This window comes from Ursus arctos, unplaced genomic scaffold (genome assembly GCF_023065955.2).
Source record: "Ursus arctos isolate Adak ecotype North America unplaced genomic scaffold, UrsArc2.0 scaffold_5, whole genome shotgun sequence".
Classification (NCBI taxonomy): domain Eukaryota; kingdom Metazoa; phylum Chordata; class Mammalia; order Carnivora; family Ursidae; genus Ursus; species Ursus arctos.
In genome coordinates, this window is record NW_026623067.1 from 33,874,014 (window position 1) to 33,895,101 (window position 21,088).

The 21,088-nt window shown below is 48.3% G+C and overlaps 1 protein-coding gene across 13 annotated transcripts in view; it reads left to right on the forward strand.

Moving 5' to 3' along the window:
• SLC25A48 (solute carrier family 25 member 48) overlaps window positions 1–15,340 on the forward strand; it is a 40,836-nt gene extending 25,496 nt beyond the window's left edge. For 4 of the 13 annotated variants that reach the window (XM_026508028.4, XM_026508033.4, XM_044387419.3 and 1 more), the window contains 2 exons: window positions 1,680–1,937; window positions 4,328–6,490. In XM_026508028.4, coding sequence (XP_026363813.1) covers window positions 1,680–1,937; window positions 4,328–4,596 — 527 coding nt within the window. In that variant the 3' untranslated portion in view covers window positions 4,597–6,490. Of the gene's footprint in view, window positions 1–1,679; window positions 1,938–4,327; window positions 6,491–11,376; window positions 11,507–12,258 lie in introns of those variants that run through there. The other 9 variants (XM_048220949.2, XM_057307193.1, XM_026508034.4 and 6 more) reach the window with 6 other exon arrangements.
• Window positions 15,341–21,088: the final 5,748 nt, after the last annotated feature.

Sequence of the window (21,088 nt, forward strand, 5' to 3'; positions counted from 1 at the left end):
ACAAAAAGAAAATACAGGATTCATTTGGTCAAGCACACTTCCCAGGCAAATAGAAAGCTCCCCCTCTACCGCACCTCCTTCTGGAGTGAGCGAAAGGACAGGTTGCACTTGACTCTCAGATCTTCGGTTTGGACTATGGAATCAGGAAGCTGAATCTTTGCTCCTAACCTTTCATCTGATAAAGGTGGGACTGTTTGGGGAACTTGGAAATTCAACTGTTCAGTAATGAAAGTTACCGCTTCTTTGTCAGCGGGTGCAAAACCAAAGTGAGATGCCACATACAGGAAACTAAACCCAGGTGGTAACAAAGGTGTGTGTCACAGGCAACCTTCGTTCTGTTTCCTGGTCATACCATGTTAGTTCTTCAAGAATGGAATGTTGAGAATAGGAGTCCACTGCATCTGTCCTGGGACTGGGAGGCCTCCCTGGTCATGAGTCAATGCTGAGCTAAAGGGTCCACAGCTGGGGAGATCAGCATCAGAGAAAGAGAGGGGAGCCTGGTGGAAAGATTGAGAGGAAGAGACAGTCAGCGTTTGCTGGCTACATACAGCCCTAGAAGAAGCTATGGACATCATAAGCCATGATCTGCCAGCAGAGACCCCAGAGGTAGACAAGGAGACAGCAGCCCTGTGTCCTTGGTCTTTGTGTGGCCGGTGGTATCAGGGCTGCCCCACAGCTATTTCAGGGCACAGCCTGGCCAAGCCTGGAGGGACAGCACGTCTGGCCCTGCAGCCCATGTATCCTCCTGATTCATGCTGGTCAGGTCAGTCTCAGTAATAATCTGTGGATAACTTATTCTCCTCCTACAGTGTTCCTCGCACTGTGCTCAGCACTTTAGAGGTATTATCTTAGGTATACTCACCTGTTCTTTTCTTTTTCCTTTAAAATTTTTTCAGCTTTATTAAGAAATGATTGGCATATAACGTCATGTAAGTTTAAGGTATACAACTTGATTATTTCATATGCATGTGTATTGTGAAGTGGTTACCAGCGTAAGGTTAGTTAACACCTTCATCATATTCTGTAGTTACCGTGTGTGTGTGTGTGTGTGTGTGTGTGTGTGTGTGTGTAGAGAACTTTTAAGATCTACTTTCTTAGCAACTTTGTATACAATAAATAGTGGCCTATTCTCTTTTTAATGTTAAGGAACCAAAGGCTGAAAAAGGTGGCCTACCAAGATCGAAAAGTTTTTAAGTAGTGGGTTCTCTGGATTTGGAACGAGAATGGTCCGGGTCCAAATCTCATATGTTTTTTTACCACACTATGCACAAGTGTACACACACACACACACACACACACACACAGAGTCCAGTGCTTTTGCAACCTCTGCTTCAGGAAAGAGTTTGGTATGGCTTGTTCATCTTTGATCTTGGGCAGTCTGCCATCAGTGCTGCTTACAAAGACATAGTGATGGTTGACCAGAAAGCACTGAGGCACCTGGTGCTTTATCCCCCGGCAGGCCTTGTCTCCAGTCTGGCTGCACAGCTGGCTGCGCGTGTTGGCCTTCCCATTGGGACTTGAGAATCTTGGTTCAAGCTGCTAAGGTCAGAAGTTTTGGTAAAAAGCAGTAGGCCACGTGAGTGGAAGTTGTCAAGGGGCCGGGCTGGCTCCAGTGCTGGAGATAGGCCAGTCTCTTGCCCCCTGGGTGACTTGCCATCCTCTCCTCCCTGTCTTTGCAGCCACCCTTGGTTTGAAACCCGGGGCAGTGGCTCTGGGGAAGCAGCCAGTCTACCAGGGGCCTGTGCATTGCATCGCAACCATCGTGCGGACCGAGGGCCTGGCAGGGATGTACCGGGGCGTGAGTGCCATGCTGCTGAGGGATGTCCCGGGCTACTGCCTCTACTTCATCCCCTATGTGTTCCTGAATGAGTGGATCACACCTGAGGCCTGCACAGGCCCCAGCCCCTGTGCCGTGTGGCTGGCCGGCGGCATGGCAGGTAAGGACAGCCATACCGACCCCTGTCCCTGGGCTGACCCCTGTAGTGGGATGGCTGGGGAGCCTACTGTGCCCTTCTCAGCCCAGGGAAGGGCATGATTCATCCAGCCACTCATCCAACAGTTCTTTGTTCAGCACCTCCTATGTGCCAGACCTGGCCAGACAGAGGAGAGGCTGGGAATGGGAATGGTCTTCCTCTTTTTCGCCTCTCCTTCCCTCTGGACCTGTGGGAACAGCAAGTTCCTATTCGGGATTGTTGAACCTTCAGTCAGAAGATGTATTCTGACCATTTCTTCTGTGTCAGGTATTACTGAGCTGTGAAAAGGAAATCTGTTATTGGGGTTCACCTTTTTTGAATGTTGACACAGCAAACCTTTCTAATGTGAGCATTGCATTAACTCTGTAAGGGAGGAATCAGTCTCCCCATTTTTCAGATGAGAAAACTGAGATTCAGAGAGATTAAGTGACCAACCCAGGGGCACACAGCTAATGAAGACAGTATAGCAGGGACTCTGCGTTCAGCAAGATCCCAGTTCAAATCATCACTTACTCATTTGGTGACCATGCACTGGTTACTTAATCCTTCATACTTCAGAAACCATGCAGCATCCCCACTTCATTTAGGGTAAAAATCAGTGTTCTTACAGTGGTTTTCAGTCTCTTTATGATCCAGCTGCCTGTTACCCTGCTGCATTCTTTTTCTGCTCCTCTCCCCTTGTTTGCTCTGCTCCAGCCAAACTGGTCTCCTCGCTGCACCCTTACCATGCCTGGCTTCTTCCCACCACAGGGCTTTTGCACTCGCTGTGCCTGCTGCCTGGATTTAGCAATATGTAGGTCATCAGGGACTGTGAGAGGACCCATTTTGGTGAAGGGTGTGAACACCCAACAGAAGTGGGATCAGGAGAGAATGGGGTGAGGGAAATTGGACAGTCCAAGGACCCACGATATGTCGAAAGGGTTTGACTGTGCTGTGATGAGGAAGAGAGGTATGTAGCTATAGCGAGAGCAGGGTAGGGAAGTCAATAGAGGGTTGCTTTTTAAGAAAGCTGGTAACACAGTATGTGTGATGCTGATGGGAAAGATCTTCTAGAGAGGAGAAACTTGTCACTCCTCCACTTCTTCCTGCTCCTCCTTCTCCTCCTCCTCATTAGCTATGCTTGAAACTCAGCAAGCACATAACGAAGCCCATATCTTAGCCACCGAACACCAGTGTCTGCCCTCTGCCCCCATGTATCTGAGGCCTGGCCTGTGCCAGTTCCTAGTAAGCACTTAGTAAGCACTTGCTGGCCAAGAGGACAAACAAGGCCCCGTCCATTCTCAATTCTGATGAGAGCAGGTATGAGTGGCCTGGTAGGCAGACCACATTTTGTAATACCCTTGCCCTTGGGCTGAGGAACAGGGGAGGATGTCAGGGCAGTACCTGGACAGACTCCAGGGCAAGCAACCCCATTATCCTGGCAGGAGGCAAGAGGGAAGGGAGGTGTAGAGGGTTCCCAGAGGATCAAGGGCAGGAGGCCACAGGGGCTGGATGCTGGGTTGGGCAGAGGGTCCAGAACAGGCTAAGGCCTCTTTTGGGAATCTCTAGGCAGCAATTATTAAACCTTGCAACAGCTGCCTTGGACTTTGGCATCCATTTGTTTTTCTCTTCCTAAGGATGTGCCAATTTTCGTGTTTATACAGTAACCTGGCTTTGTTTCCTTAGAGTCCTTTAAAGTTACAAAAGTGCTCAAACTAGGGCACCTGAGCTTCTCCAATGAGGATGACCCAGTGTTACATCGTCCCAAGGCTTCTATTTGAGATATCTGGAAAAGTGACAAGATTTGTAAAGCCCTGCCCCTGCTGTCTTCAGTCCTTACTTGGCCCTTCGTCGGCAAGCAGCCTATCTGCAAGTGTTTGTTTAGCTGTTCTGTATTCAGAGTCCCTTCTGTCTCTGCGGAGCCACAGGTCTTCCGCCTCAGCCCTCACTCTGCTGCTCTTGCCCTTGGCACCCCGGAAAGGCACTACAAAGTATTGGGGGGCCTGTTCTTGTTTCTCCAGTAAAAGCTGCTAATAAAGGCATCCGCTGACAAAGCGCTGGCTCTGGGCCTGGCTCTGTGCTAAACGCTCCATGTGCATCTGTTTATTTGTCCTAACAGTGGCCCTATGAAGGTAGGTACTGTTGCCCCATTTTACAGATGGCAGACTCAAGGCCTAGAGGAGGAGACTTGTATGAAGTTCCACAGTGAGTGGTGAAGGAAGTTCAGGGATGGCCTTCACAGATCCTGCCTGAGCTCTTCCTACTTCCCCCAGCAGCTTGTTTAGCCGATCGATGGTGCAAAGGCGCAGGGAGCCACGTCCCCTCCAGACCCCAACCAGCCAGTCCCTGACACCTGTTTGTCTCTCTCTTTACAGGAGCAATTTCTTGGGGGACAGCGACTCCTATGGATGTCGTGAAAAGTCGACTCCAGGCTGACGGGGTTTATTTAAACAAATACAAAGGTGTCCTGGATTGTATCTCCCAGAGTTACCAGAAGGAAGGTCTTAAAGTAAGCCCCAAGCAGTGGTACGGGGTCAGTGTCAGTCTTCTGGAAGGTGGGCCAGACATTTTGGGGGATATGAGATTGCAGAGAGGGGAATCAGGAAACCGAAGTACTGGCGGTTACACATCAAGCCCTACTTAGATCCTTGTCTCATCTAGTCCATGCCCCAGGCTGGTGGAGAAGACAGGCGCAGAGAGGACTGGTAACCTACTTGAGGTCACACAGCCGGTGCATGGCAGAGCAGGACCTGGACCCACATCTGTGTGTCACCAAATCTTACCTTCCCATCAGGAAAGGCTGGGAGCTGCTTCCTCACTCACTGCTCGGTGCCTCGCTCTCCTCCAAGTAGGGGGTCCCAGGGCCACATCGGTCATCACATCTCACAACGTCCACTCCCCCAGCCTGTCTTCTTCTCCCTCACCGCACCTGAGTCCACAGCCCACAACCTCTGGCTCAGCTCTGAGGCAGCCTGCAACCTGACCTTGTCTCCCTTCTCTTTCTGCCTCCCTGCATGCAAAGAGCTCATCTAAATCCAAGCCTCTTCCTGTCTCAACTGTCCTAGGATGATGACCAGAATTCCAACTTTGGCATCCAAGGCTATAAACAAAATCATCCCTGTCTACGTTACCTCCCGTGACACCCCCTAGTACCCTCCAGAGAAACCCTCATGTGTGCTCTGCCTCCAGTGGGCCCCCAGCTTTCTTGGCTTGCCCCTTCACATCAGCAGACTCGAGTTAAAGCCAGCCTGGCTACTCGTGGCAAGTTGTTTCACCTCCGGGCCTCACTTTCTCCTAGGCTAAACATCCCTACCATGAACAACAGGGCTATTTGTTAGTGAGGTTAAATTAGGCATATAAAAAGGGCTTAGCTTCATGCATAACCCACAAAGGATATTTAAAAAGAGTTAGCCACTTGTCATTGGCTTTAGTATTAGTATTAGTAGTTTTACTAGTGTTAATGTTACTACTGGACACTGGACCTTTCCTCACATGGCTGCCTCATCCCCAGCCCTCCAGTCTTTACTAACTACCCACTCCAGTGCATCCAAACTCACTCACACACACACACACACACACACACACACACACACACAGACACTCACACACACTGGCCAAGCCCTTATTCTCCAGGTGCTCCCAGACTGTAGCTGGAGGGTCTGGGGCCAGTTCATAGGCTGCTCTAGCTTCCACTGCCAGTACTGAGGTCTCTCTGCCTAGTACCTGAAACAGGTGGGCAGGACTCTTCGGTCCCTTGCCATGGGGTGCTGGATCCCACAACTCCCACAGAGGCCCCGGGCATGGATGGATGCCCAACTTTTGTTGTTGAGGTGGGGAAGGATAGGGACATTTTGTACTGCCATGATGCTGATGTCACTCTCTTCATGTATTTACCTTTATTGAGATCTTTATGTCTTCATACAGATTCAAGTTACTCTCTAGTGCTGTTTCATTTCACCTCCAGGACTCCTTTGAGCATTTCTTGCAGGGTAGATCAAGTGGTAATGAACTCCCTCTGGGAAGTTCTTATCTGGGAATGTCTTAATCTTTCCCCCAGTCTTGAAGGATAGTTTTCCTGGATACAGGATTCTTGACTGACATTTTTCTTGTAGCACTTTGAATATGTTGGCCTATTGACTTCTGGTCTCTCAAGTGTCTGATAAGTAATCTGCTGTTAAACTTACTGAGGATCCTTTGTATGTAATGTGTTCCTTCTATCTTGCTGCTTTCAAAAGTTTGATTATAATGTGTCTTGGTGTGGGTCTCTTTGAGTTTATTTTACTTGGAGTCATTAAGCTTCTTTGATGTTTATAGTCATGTCTTTCACTGAATTTAGGAAGTTTTGGGCCATTATTACTGCAAATATTCTCTGCCCCTATCACTCTTCTCCTTTTGGGACTTCCACAATGCATATATTGGTTTGCGTGATAGTTTCCCACAGATCCCTTAGGCTCTTTTCACTGTTCTTCAATCTTGTTTCTTTTTCTCAACCACAATAATTTCTATTATCTTATTTTTAAGTTTGTTCATTCTCTTTTCTGCCTGCTTAAATCCTTATAGTGAATTTTTCATTCCAGTTACTGTGCTTTTTAGTGGCATAATTTTTGTTTGCTTTCTTTCTGGATTTTCTATTTCACCTTGATGTTTTCATTTTGTTCATGTATCATTTTCTTGACTTTCTCCATATCTTGCTTTAGTTCTTCAAGCATCTTTAAGACAGTTCTAAAGTCTTTGTCAGGTAGGTCTGCTATCAGGTCTTTTTCAGGGACAGTTTCTCTTGATTTATTTTGCTTTGAATGGACCATACTTTCTTGTTTCTTTTTATGCCTTGTTATTTTTTATTGAAAATTAGACTTTTGAATTTAATTATGTGGTAACTCTGGAAATCAGATTTCTCCCCTCCTCCCCCAGTGTCTAGTGGCTTTTGTTGTTATTTTTGTTTATTGTTTTGCTTTTTTGATTGTTGTAGGCTGTCTCTATGCCAAAGATCAACCTGAAGTGTAAACGTAAGGTCTTCTCAGGTCTTTTCTGAGCCTTTCTTTGGGAATACACGGTTACTTTCCAATTTTCCCATAATGCTGTTGCCTTTGAATATCCTAGTCTTTAATATCTAGCTTCCAAAGGCGGAAAGAGAGAAAAATGAAGGGGGAAAGGGGCATTGGCCAGAGTAGGGGGGACTTGCATCAGTGGGGATAGAAGAAACAGCAGTGGCTACCTTCCTCTTTGCATCTCTGTGGTCAGACTCAGCAATCAGTGATGAAAACACAGATCTCCAGTATTTGCAAGCCAGGGTCCTTATTGCCCACTCTGGCTTCCGCAAACTGTGTGTGCAGGTTGCTCCCAAGCGTGTGTGCACCTGCCTGCCACAGGTCCGGGGGTGGGGCATGGGTAGCTGCTACCTGGCTAAGAGCTAAACTGGACTGAAATTAACCAGATTTACTGTCCAAACTTCTCCTGGAAGGTGTAAGCGTTCAGTAAACCCCAGAATTCCGAAACAGTTACATCAGGCAGATTCCATCAGTGCAACTTTTATCTAGGTAAGGAAACAGATTTCTGGAATTTTGTATTCTGCCACCTTCCTAGAATCCTCACCTCACTTGTCTTTTATATTGTTTTAGCAGAAGCACAGTTTGTGATTCAACCAGCAAGTACAGAGGGACACATAAGAGAGATTCAAACAGGATGCTGTTTTATTCGAGATGTTCTTGTCTGCTATTAATTAAAATATTAATGTGTCAAGTTACTCAAATTAATGTGTCAAAATATTAATGTGTCCTAATCCTGTATGGTCTATAGAGGCTAAATATATTGCTGATATTATTTCCTCCAAAAATTACTGTGCTCTGTTAAGAACAAAGTCCTGGAAGGCAACTGAGGTCAGATGATTAATTTCTTAATCTCAGTAGCATTGGTCCATAGTTTATATTCAGCGACAGGTTTTAAATAGAGCTAATGGCATTCAGCTTGATTAACCACTCAGTGACTGAAAATCATTCTTAATTTTTTTATTAGTTGGTTTTAAAAATAGATAATATATGAACATAGGAAGTTTCAAAAGATGTAAGAGGATATACTGTCTAATTGTCCCTCCTTGGTCTTCCATCTTCTCTCAAAGGCAATCACTGTTATGAGTTTCTTAGAATATATTCCAAAAATATTCACAGACTGTGCAGGCTTATTTGTGGGTAGTTCTATTTATGTATGTTTGTATATGTGTTTGCATGTAAACGTAAATAGTAACATGAAGAAAACGTCCCACATAGCCCTGGACGACTGGCTTGTCTCACAGTCCCTCTCAGGAGCAGGACGAACGGCTTTTCCTGGGGCCCAGTGGCTGGCTCCAGTCACAGCTGGCTGTGGGGCTGACTCTGCGGAGCTTCCATTCCCAGACACTTTTTACTGTGGCTTACTGAGGCAGGGTGAGCCCACCTGTCCCCACTTCACTATGGAAGGAGAACTCAGTGAGAATGAAGACTTGGGAAGGAGTAGAATAATGGTGATGGTACCCAAGTTTGGCAGTTCTTTGTAACCTGCTTAATGATTACCAGGAAAGCAGCCTTTTTGATAAAGGGAATCAGAAGTCTAGGACTTTGGGGGCACTCTCAAATCAAAAAAGAAGTCCATTCTCTGCGTGCTGTGAGTCCATACTCTGCCTGCTGTGACATTCGTCATGGGCCACTTGGGTCATCGTGCATATTGGGAGAGTTACCGTCTGAGATAAGGAGGCCAGAGAAGGGACTTGGTATCCTTCAGCTGCATGGAAGTGGCTGTTGTGAGGGAGTTCGTGAGAGTGGCTTGAGATTGAACGACTCTTAAGAGAGGTGGAGAGGAACATTTGCAGGAAGAGCAATTCCCGAGGCAGCAGAGTTGGTTGCCCTTTGGTTCTGCCATCTGGGGACTGGAGCCCTCCCTCCACTCTCGGAGTCCCCCACTACCACTAACACCAGCAGGACTCTTTCAGCTTGGAGACTGTTCCCTTTTCACAACAAGGAATTTGTTCATTCCATCCATCCACTCACCCGTCCACTGATGGATTTAGTACAATTTATAAAGAGCCCTCTGGGCCAAGAAAAGTATTAGATGCTGGGGGTTCTGAGGCATAGATGTTGGGGGTTCAGAGGTGTAGATGCTGGGGGTTCCAAGCACACACATCCCTGCTTTCACTACCCTGACTGAGGTTATTAATAGGGGTGCAGACAAATGTTGGGTAGTTAGAGACAGTGTGAGAAGTGCTGTGATGGCAGAGATCCTGAGTGCACAGAAGCCAACGGGCCATAGTCCAGCTTGGGGTGGCCCTGGGAAGACTGCTAGAGGGTGCAGCCAGGCCTGGGGAACATTCCAGCAGATGGAACAGAAGAGACACAGTAGTGGAAGAGAGATGGTTCCTTGGAGGAATGACAGGTTGTTAACTTGCCCAGAATGTCAGGTGTAAGAGGCTGCCCAGGGAAAGTGCAGGGCCCGAGCATAGGAGTCTTGGCAGGCCAGGGAAGGGTGTAGACTTCCCTGGGCAGTGGAGAGCTATTGAGGCTTCATGAGGAGAGACTAGATCTGGTGGTTTCGTGTTCCGAAAGCTCAGGGTAAGAGCCAGCAGGTCTGCACTTTGTCGTCTTTGGACCTCACAGCAGAGCAGGCCAGTGCTGCTGGAGAGAGGTCGTGTCTGTAAGTCTGAAATGTTCCGTGGTTCCCGCAGGACCCAGAGTTGTGGGAGAGGAGACCACACTCCAAGTTGGGCCCTGCCTGGTTCGGCCTCACAGAGCAGAGCCAAGCCCAGGCCCACAGGGGAGTGTTTATGGGCACCCAGCATGGAATTTTCCTTTTAGAGCTTGGGCCAGTTCCTTGTTATTATTCAGTCACACTGGGTGAGCCTGGGGAATTCCAGAAAGGTTAGACATTAGATGTTACAAGTGTCCTGCTTACCCCTTGCCTGGATCACTCCGTGGTTTGGCTGAGCCACTTGCTCCCCTCTGGGGATCCTTGTCCGTCAGCTCCCTTCCCTGTGAGGGCCAAGGCTTCCCCCCAAACCACAGAGGCCATTCTCTCCCCATACAACCAGGCTATGTCTTGCAGGCAGCCATGGAGTGCTAAGGTGCAGATGTCTCTCCTGAAGGAAGACCTCCTGACATCCTGGCTGGCGACAGTGGCCTGTACCTACCCTGACACCACAGTGCCTCACAACCGAGGAAACTGGGGAAATGTAAAAGGGCTGGATTTCTACTTCCTCAAAATTACAGTACCAGTTCTATTTATTACACTTAGTAAATATACAGGAGTGAGCTAACAGGTGTACATCATATTCCTGACAGTTGTCGGGTCATTTATGCTTGAGTAGGGTTTCCTTTAGATGTGTTGTCTCTTCCCAGGGAAAACATTCAAGGACAGGCCCTCCCCCCCTCCCCAAAGCCCTGATCTGTTCTCATCACATTCTAGATCATATTATAATTATTCTCACGTGGGGCTTATCTCCCCCTAGTAGGTTTTAAACTGGGCAAAGGCTGGAACCACATTACATTGATCAATTTCTACCCAGCACTGGGCAGGAAGATTCGGGGAGGAAGTGAAGCATCTTATCATATGCCCTAGTGATGGGAGGGATGGAAGACAAATACAGGCTTCTCTTATCAATGGCTGAGTTAAGCAGCTCATCGATTCAGGCCAGTCCTCCTCGGCACTTACACTAATGATGGAAGGTTGAGTGCCACTCTGTGTAAAGATGGCTCCTGATAATAATGAGGGTGATGGGACCGTCAGCAGGTCATGAGCACTGGCTGCATGACAGGCACAGGGCAAGAGCTTTGAAAGCATCATCTCGTTTATTCCTTCAGCAGCTGTATCAGCTCAATAGTATTGTTACCCCCATTTTGCAGTTGGGAAGTTGAGTTCCATAGACTTTGCCACTTGCTGAAGTAACACAGCTATTAGATGCCAAAGCTGTGTCTCAACTTCGTGTCTACAGTCTTAAAAGTATGGCCTGAGTTCTTCCCCACTCTGCCCCTTGGGGGCATTTTGTGACGCACCTATCAAGATGGTTGGTCAGTGGAGAGCGCGGACTTCCAGGTTCCAGAGAATTTTGTGTGTGCATGTGTTTGTGTGTGTCTGTGTGTGTATACACATGCATACAGGTATATACATGAGAAAGAGCAGCAATTAAGCAAGTGTATGTGGTGTTCATGGTCAGCGTTTGCCCACAGTCTTTAGTGTATGCGTACCAGGCCTGGGAGGAAAAGCCCAGTCACAGGTGATGTGGGTCGAGGCAGGGGCATGACTGGGGCATCCGGGGTGGTTTTGGCTCACAAGGGTCCTTTGGGCTCTGTGGAGTCCAGCCTGGGACAAGTGGCAACATCCCCAATCTTTTCTCTGTGCCTCAGTGGTGACACTACAGAGGGTCTGGGTCAGTCCTCTGTGATAACGCTGCCTCCTGCCACAGGTGTTTTTCAGAGGCATCACGGTGAACACTGTGCGCGGCTTCCCCATGAGCGCCGCCATGTTCCTTGGGTATGAGCTCTCGCTGCAGGCGATCCGCGGGGACCACACCGTGACCAGCCCCTGAGCGCCAGGTCAGTGCGCTTCCTTCCCAGCCAGCTGCACCTCCCTGGAGCTTGACACTCTCTTCTTTGCCATGAACACATTGTGACCTTCTGAAATGACCCTGTCATTCATTTCCTATCTAATCTGTGTCAGTTCTGGGGCCACAATGGCCACCCTTCTTGTCATCAGAAGGCCCTTCTGAAATGCCCACCTGTGACTGGTGGTGAGCTGGGTGCCCAGTAACTGAGATCGGTACAGAATTTACCCTTTGATAGTGAGCTCACCAATCTGTTTTCCTATCCAGCAGCTTCAACAGACCCTGAAGAGATGTGTATTTCACTTTCCTATACAAATTCAATGGCTCAGGCCCAGAAATGAGGACTTAAACAGGGCACCATCTCCTCACCTCCCTACTGGACTCAGAGCATGAGTCTGAGGGCCACCAATGGGCTCCCAAAGCCCTGGAGGACAGCCTTGGCCCTCGTTCCCTGCCCCCCACACCATTTCTCTCTCCCTCTCTTATTGTAAAAGAGCACTGCAGCCCAAGGGATCTAAGAAAAGAAATCTGAGCAAGTGACTCCCTTAGTCAAATGCCCTCAGTGGCTCCGCATTGCCCTTTAGGTCAAGCTTTACTAATCAACCCTGTCATCACCAGCATCCTGAAGATAACATTCTTGCTCTTGCCTCTGGGTCTTTGCACATGCTATCCCTGCCTGACACCATCTTGTCACCCCTCCCCCCACCCCATCCTTGGCTTCACCAACTCCTCTTTGTCATCCAGGCTTTAGTCTAGAAGTCTCTTCCTCCAGGAAGCCTGCACTTATGCCTCAACCAAGATGAGTTGTGCCTGCTGTAGGCTCTCCCCTGCAGCCCCTGCTCAGCCCCTACCACATCCCTTTGCATCATAACTGCCTGATGACTTTCCTCACTCCCCAGCCAGCATGAAGGTCCCAGGAGAACTGTGAGTGTTTCTTCACTTCTCTATCGCTGGTGCCTCACACGGAGCCTGACACAGAGATGGCCACTCAGAAACATCGTTGAGAAGACGGACGATTAACTTCCAGTATCCCCTCAGCTCCTTCTCTTCCTTTCCTCCCATTTCTCCTTCTCTGGCTCAATACTGGTAACCCACAGAGCTGAGAAGACAAAGGGGGATGAGTCACCGAATTTTCTAGTCAACAAGAAACCATTTTGCTTCTGCCTTGGTGACCGCCAATTCTCTCAAGAAGGATGGCCCTTCAGAAAGGTCTAGCAAACCTGCCTGCTGCCTCCCCTGGAATAGCAGCGGCCTGCTGACATGTGTGGATGGGGCCAGACCCTAGACCCGGGGCAGGGAGGGATGGATCAGGCCGACAAGACTGAGCCCAGGACAAGCCCTGGCCGCCAGCTTTACATCAGTGCTTTAGCTTTTCACTGAAGCACCCACATTCACTGCTCTCCTGGCGCTTTGCCCTCTCTTACAAAAGGAAAAGAGGAGTAACACATTTTGCATACTTAAACATCTTGAGTGAAGCACTACTCTCCTTGGGTTTTGTCCGGGGCAAGGCAGAAGAATGGTCTGGTTCTCAAAGCTGTGCTCAGATACCGACTGCTCCCCCCTGTGAACGGAGGAAAGTGGCTTTCCGGAAAATCCTGTAATAAAGTCAGTGCCTCTTTATCGTAGAAAGAACGGAAAACACAAACAAAAAGAACAAAATAAAATGCCAATTTTATGCAATATTTTATTCCTCATTCTTCCCATTTAATAGTTCAGGACCGTCTTTCTATGTGATTAAATATTCAGCAGCCAGGTGGCTTGAGTGCCAAGACCTGGCAGCACTCGGAGTGGCTGGACACTTGCCTGAGCTGTCACACCAGCCACTTGTCACCACCCTGGAGACTGGCTACTTCAGGAGGAAGGAAGATGTTTCTAGCAAGCCACATTCTGTTGGTTCTGGATTTGGCCTTTCCGAGCAGCGACCACCCCAGCTGGAAGCCCCTCTTTCTGAACGTCTTCTCACTGGATAGGAGGCCGAGATAGGTGCTGGCCTTGGCTCTGCAGGTGTGGGCCAGGAGGCTGTGGCTCTTCAGTGGAAGAGAAGGCTCCCAGTGACTTTTCTGGAGCCTCATCCTGAGCAAGTCTCACACAAGGAGTTACACTTCCGAGGCCCTTTATCAAGTCCTGGATCTGAATTTACCAAGTAGCTCTGAGTTCACGGGCACTTCATGGTCTAGGCGGCAATAGCATCCAGTCTCTGAAGATGTGGAAACCGGTGCCTCCCTTGGGAGTCCAGCCTGGGGACGGGGCGAGACATGATGGACGTTAGAGAGACACAGAGCCCCGCAGGCCCTGCGAGGGGGTGGGATGGGGACTCTCTCGCGTCCCTCGGTGTAGGTGGTGGGATGGCACGGGATTCTTTCCAGTGTCTGCAGGGAGCAGCTACCGACCCAGCTCCTCCAGCTTCCTTCCAGCAAGCAGAGGCAGAGTTCTCCCTCACCCCCAGCAGGTCCCATGGAGGGAAAACGCTGACTTTTCATTCCTCCTCTCCGTTATTTCTCCCCCAGGATACCACATACGAGTGACCCAAGGGCCGGATGAAACCCAGTGAATGCCACGTGATGTGGTGGTTTGGGATGTGGTTAGTTTTATCTGTTCACAGGGAGATACCAGACTCAGCACGAGAAAGATGACCCTTGTTGGTAGAAGTGAGGTCCCAACCCTGGTCAGCAGTCAACTGTTCGGCTTGTTGGAAGCCCATGATTCCAGCTGGACCATCCCATGCCCACCGACCACGATCCACTATCCCAGAAGCTTCCTGGAGTGATGCAGGTCTGCCTCCTGCTGTGACCTTCTTGCTCCAAACCTCATTGATCTACTTTCAATTCCTGGAAAATCCATTTTCAAGGAAAGAAGATACATTCTTCCTGTAATACCCTTTTTTTGAACATTTAGGAATAACCCCAGACAACCTCCTCTCCCTTCTCATCTGTTCTCCTGGTGAGACTCTGCCAACGGTTGCTTCACAGAAACGATTTTCTCAGGGGATTGTTGACCCTTAGGCCTTGCTGACTGATAACCCTGGTTAGATGAAAACCCTATTTTTTCATCCTTTTTCCCCAGGGCCAGTGTCCCCTGGCCAGAGCTGGGGTCTTCTGACCACAGCCTCATTTTGCTACCACTGAAGGCAGCCATCTAGGAAACCCATGGGAGTGAATTTACTGAAGAGAAGGAAGGCTGCCCTTCCACTCATGCTCTGGGCCGGGTGGGCATTCAGCCATCGGCACTGACCTCAGAATCCCTTCTTTCCTCGTTCCGAGGACTCTGGCCCTTCCCTCCTGGCCGGGGCCACTCAGCTGCTGCCCGGGTAGGGAGTGGAGCACCACTGACTGACACCAGCTTATTGATCCGTCCTGGCCTGTGGGACAAAGCAGGGTAACGGGGACCCTGCCCCCACGCCAGCTGTGTGCTCGCTGGGAGTTCCTGGAGGAGCTCCATTGTCGCCACACTTCCGAATAAAAACACCAATAACCTCTTCAAGTCATTTCTGAATCAGATATTTCTGCCTGGCTCCCAGGGGACACTGGCCACCCTCATTCTTCTCTCTGTTTAGATCCCTGCGGATGGCGCTGGCCCACAGAGCCCCTCTGTGCAGGTGAGAAGGGAGACCTAGGAGGGCAGTCAGGCCTCTCCTTGCCCAGCTGCAACAGGTGGGCAGGGAGGGCGCAGTGGAGGGACAGGAAGCCTTGTAAGGGCCTCCCCATGGGAGTGGTGGCAGGTGCTGAGAGGCACTTCGGAGGCGGTGGCATCGAGCATGCTGGAACGGACATTCTCTGGGTCTTATTGTCTGGTGGAGAACAAAACACAATAAAATATTTTGTCCACAGTCTGGTTTCCAGAATGGTTTCATTATTCTGAATTTTCTCTCTCTCTAGAACCACATGCGAGGGCCACTGCTCTTTTGCTGTGCTGTGGCACGTGTCCATGACGTCACTTTCACTTCTGCGCCGACAATGGGCATCCCTGATCAGTCATAGAGCCTTTTCCAGACGCACTAAATGCCGCTTTGGAATCCCCAGAGTAGGGCCCTGGGCAACCACTACCGTCCCGCAGAACCCGCACACAGATTGCCATTCTTAGCTTAAATCTCAGTGGGGAAAATGTCCTTAGATTTTTTTCCTTTCCCCTTTGAGAGTATTTTCCTTGATTTTTCTGTTGCCTTCTGCACTACCGAAAGAATCAGTCACCCGAAGGCTCTCTCGGCTGAGGAACTGCAGAATCACCACGTGGTGGCAGCAGAGGTCAACAGAACCGTCCACAGACGTCAGCTTCTGGTAGCTTGTGACCAGGGTCCTCTGTGGTGAGAGCATCTGAGCCCCGTGACATTTCTCTTCCTGTTTTCGGGATCTCGCCATCTACCTTGTTGTTGTCTTTTTACTTCTCTGTGGTGTAACGAACCTCAGACAAGAGAAAATTCCACCTTGCATTCCAGGTGCAGACTATCATTGACTACCTTTGTGAGCTTGGCCCAATTTTGCCTACACTGGGCCTCAGTTTTCTCATCTGTAAAATGGGGGATTTAACAATGAGTCTTCATTATTTACCTACTAGGGCTTCAGTAAGAATCAAATGCAAACATGGTTTTGTAAATTATAAAGTTAAAAAAACGGGAGTTTGAGAAGGCAGGGGAGGAGATTGTTTATTTGATTTTTCCGGTTTCTTGGTTTGACCTCCCTTCCTTTCTGTGAGTCTGGGTTGTTTGCAACATAGAGTGGCTTCAGTGATGTTTCTTAGACCTCGTCTCTACAGGTGAAACTCCTAGAACCACAGGTGCCTCGCCCCTAGGCCTTTGGACCTCCAAATGGACATCCAATGCACATGCTTGGGGTAGGGTGGATACAGATACTGATGTGGTTCTTCTGACGCCCAGGATGTCTGATGAACCATGGAGGCAAGCCCTTCAGGATGCTCACTTCCAGTGCCCCATGCTGTCAGGCTGACATCAAAGGGCTTTCCAGGAAACATTGGTCCAGCAGAGGAGTCCAGCCCATGAGTCCCTGAGAGCTAGAAACACCATCGAGAGAATCGCTGCTTCTCTCCTATGGCTGAGAGTGGGGAGGGGCCGTAATGCTCTGAGATCAGCCACCCCTGCCAGTCTAGGGCCCGTCCCCAGCTCCTGTGCCTCCTGCCTCCCAGCAGCGCTGGGACCAGCTAGGCCTGCGCGTCCATACCCATATGTTCTGGAAGACGCCCCTGTATCCTACCTGTGTGTTGAGCCCAGCACCTGCCACTCACTGCCTGCTTCACTGCTGTCTGCTGAATGATTCCACCGTACCCTCGGGTGTACAACAAATACATGAAGCCTTTTAAAATCTTTCTTTAAATTTAGTTTTTTTCGGGCCTCCATTCCATCTGATGGCAGTAAAGAGTAATTTTGCCATTTCATGGTAAAACTCAGAAACTTCAAGTTAAAGGCAGGCAGTTCAGGATTTTCTCCTTCTCCTCCCTCTCCTGGGGATGACTTTAGATTTGGGGGGTTTGGGGTACAGGGAGAGGCTCCTGGCTCTTGGGAGGTGCCCCATCCTATGCTGGCATTCTTCCCGTCTAATCCAGGGGCATGGCCGTCCCTCCACGGTGGCTTTTGTGGTAGCATTTTTATTCCTGTCTGGTCTTGTCCACATGGTCCATGCACAGCCACATCTGCCAAGCCCCTGGCCCCTCTCTGTCCTCTGGGACTACTCAAGAGCCTACATCAGGCCTATTGCTGGGGCTCCCTGCACCACACCATGTGCTAGATGGCAGGAGGCATTCTCTTTTCAGAATGTTGTCTCCCAGGACAAGAAATCCAGAAGCCCTCCATTCTCAGGTCCTCACCCCTCTCCGGAGTCCTGTCACTGCTGTCCCTCGGCTCCCCTACGGGTGGAGCCCTCACCAGTATCTGCTGTCATTCTGTCCTCTCTGACATCCATCTAATACTCGTTCGTGATAAAAGCACTCAACAAACAGAATATAAGGGAATTTCCTCAACCTGATACAGGGCATCTATGAAAAGTCCGCAGCCAACACCACACTCAGTGGTGAAAGGCTAGATGTTTTCCCAAGAAGACTGGGAACAAGACTAGGAGGGGTACTCTCACCACTTCCATTCCACATTGTATGGAAGTTCTAGCCAGGGCCACTGGCAATGAAATGAAATAAAAGGCATCCAGATTGAAAAGAAGAACTAAATTACCTCATGTGCAGATGATATGATCTTGTACATAGAAAATCCTAAGGAATCCATTGAAAAAATATTAGAACCAATGAACACTTTCAGCAAGATTTCAGGATACAAGATCAACAACAGAAATCATTCATTTTTCTATACCTTAGTGATGAACATTCCCAAAATGAAATTAAGAGAAACAATTCCATTTATAATGTCATTTGAAGAAAGATATATCTAGCCATATTTTAACAGAAGCAGCGTAAGATTTATACACTGAAAAGTACAAAGCCTTGTTGAGAGAAACTTTTAAAGATCTAAATAAATGGAAAAATATTCTATGTCATGGGTCAGAAGACTAAATATTGTTAAGGTGGCAATAGTCCCCAAATTGATCTACAGATTTAACCCAACCCCTCTCAAAATCCCAGTTGGCATTTTTGGGGGGGAGGGGTACAGAAATTGACAAACTGATCCTGAAATTCATATGGAAGTGCAAAGGATACGGAATAGCCGAAATGGTCTTGATAAAGAAGTATAACATTGGAAGACCCACACTTCCCTCCTTCAAGTCTACGGTAATCAAGGCAGTGTAGTGCTGGCATTAGGAGAGATACATGGATTAATGGGATATGTATGAGAGTCCAGAAATAAACCCTTACATCTATGGTCAATGGTTTTTGAGAAGGGTGCCAAGACAATTCAGTGGAGAAAGAAGAGTCTTTCCAACAAGTGGTATTGGGACAACTGTACATCCACAAACCAAAAGAACGAGATTGGGACCTTATTGCACACAATATATGAAAATAAACTCAAGATGGCTCATAGACCTAGACGTAAGAGGTAAAACTATAAAACTCACAGAAGGAAATATAGGAATAAATCTTTATGAACTGGCATTTGGCGGAGGTTTCAAGTGACAAAAGTGAAAAGGACAAGTGACAAAAAAAATATAGACAGTCTGGACCACCGTTAAAAACTTTTGTGCTACAAATGATCCCATTGATAAAATAAAATGACAACCCCAAATGGGAGAAAATATTTGCAAATCTTATATCAGATAAGGGACTTCTATCCAGAATATACAAAGAACTCTTACAGTTTAACAATAAAAAGACAAATGACCCCCCCAAAAAATAGGCTAAGTATTTGAATAGATGTTTCTCCAAAGAAGATACACAAGCGGCCAATGAGCACATGAAAAGATGGATCACTACTTATTAGGGAAATACAAACCAAAGCTACAATGAGATACCACCACATACCTGCTGGGATGGCTATAATTGAAAAGACAGAAAATATCAATCACTGACAAGAATGTGGAAAAACTGGAACCCTCATATACTGCTGATGGAAATGTAAGATGTGCAGCCACTTTGGAAAACAGTTTGGCAGTTCCTCAAAAAGTTAAATAGAGTTACCATATGACATAGGGGGCCTGGGTGGTTCAATTAAGCGTCTCTTGCTTTTGGCTCAGGTCATGATCTCGGGGTTGTGAGATCGAGCCCTGCATCAGGCTCTGCACTGGGCATGGAGCCGTCTCCCTCTGCCCCTCTCCCCTCCCTCTCTCTCTTCCTCTCTGAAGAAAAAAAAAAAAGAATTACCATATGATGGCCGAAAAGTGGAATCAACCCAAATGTCTCTCAACTGATGGATGGATAAATAAAATACAGTATACCCACACAACAGAACATGATTTAACAATAAAGAAGTGAAGTGTTGATCTCTGCTACAACATGAATGAAAGCATCATGCTAAGTGAAAGAAGCCAGTTATAGAAAAACACGTATTGTATGATTCCATTTATAGGAAAAATTCAGAAGAGGCGAATTATAAAGTAGATTATTGGTTGATAAGGCTGGGGGAAGGGAGAATAGGGAATGACTGCTCATGAGTACAGGGTTTCTTTTGGGAGTGAAGAAAGTGTTCTGGAATTTAGACTGTGGTGATGGTCACACGGCCCTGTAATGACACTAAAAATCACTGAATTATACATTTGAAGTGGGCGGATGGTCTTTACATTTCTTCTGAGGGCTCCCTTTGCAGCGGAAGAGAGTTCTTGGTCTAGACTAGGTGAGGGAGCAGGCTAGGAAAGGAATGGTAGGCTTGAGCCTTCACCATATCTTCCTGCTTCATAATTGGATGGATGGGCAAATAGACAGACAGACAGATGGAGACTGGTCATGGCCAGTAACCTATGGGCTTGGCTTTGGTCCGTATCATTGTGCCCTGGACTGGACTCTTCTGGAAACAACTCTACCTGGGGCTGGGCAACCTGGACACGGCAGATGGCTGTGTTGAGAGCTTCCATCCTCCTGTTGGTTAGATGTAAGATGTGGCTCTAGAGCCAGTTATGTGAGTCGGAACCTTGGCTTCACTTCTTGTGAGTCGTGTGCCCTGGGCAAGTTATACTAACTTCTCTGGGCCTCAGTTTCCCCATCTGTGCACTGGGAATAATTATATACAAAAATTATATATCTACCTCATGAGGTTCTTGTAGAGATCCAACTAGGTATTCCATAAATCATGCTTAGCAGAGTACTTGGTACACAGTAAGCACTCAATACATGTTCCTTCTGCTTTCTCCGAGGTGCTTTTCAGATAAATCTCAACTCGCCTGACAGAGGCAGGAGAGTAATTGCTGTGCACCTCATCACAGGCGCTGAGAGCTCTGGGCTGAGCTGGCCTGCAAGGGTGTATCCTGTGGGTTATGAGACTTTTGCAGAACAGCTGAGGGAAACCACCAGGCTACACTGGTGACTCATCTGTGACAGGGGACGGCAGCTCATCCGGGCCCATCTTCTCTGGCAGCCGGTTGTGTCCCCAGGCTGTGTTCTGAAACCATCACTAGCCGCCAGCATCTGTCCTCGCTCTGATCCCCGCACGGGGTGAGTTCTGCCGAGGTGGCAGCCCCCGTTGCCGCAGGCTGTAAACCACACTGGGCAACGTGTATCTGGGGCCATTCAGAAAGCCCAAGTGGAGGGGACGAGAGGAGGCCCTGTGGCCAAGACCCGGGAGGCCACGCGGCGGCCATCCAGGGAGCTACAGAAGACTCTGTGCCGCCTGGAGATGCCCAGCCCGGCCCCAGATGAGTCCTTGGGGGAGAGTGTCCGCCTTCTGTAACTGGGGTCAGAACTAGGGAAATATTGCGATTCTGAAATCCAAACAGTTCTGAAAGCCCAAGATTTGTTGAGACTCATTTGGCTACAAAACCAGACTACTTTCTGTGATTGCTCGTGTGTGTGTGTGTGTGTGTGTGTGTGTGTGTTTTCAGAATATTAATGTATTTCATTACGGAATCCTGCTCCAGGCCCTGCTCTGGGGATTACGTAACTGATGGCACGTGAGCTATGTGTCCCTTTCTAGAAAGCTAAATGGTTTCAATTCTGAAAACCATCTGGTCCTCAGGTTTTGCAATCAGGGAGTGTG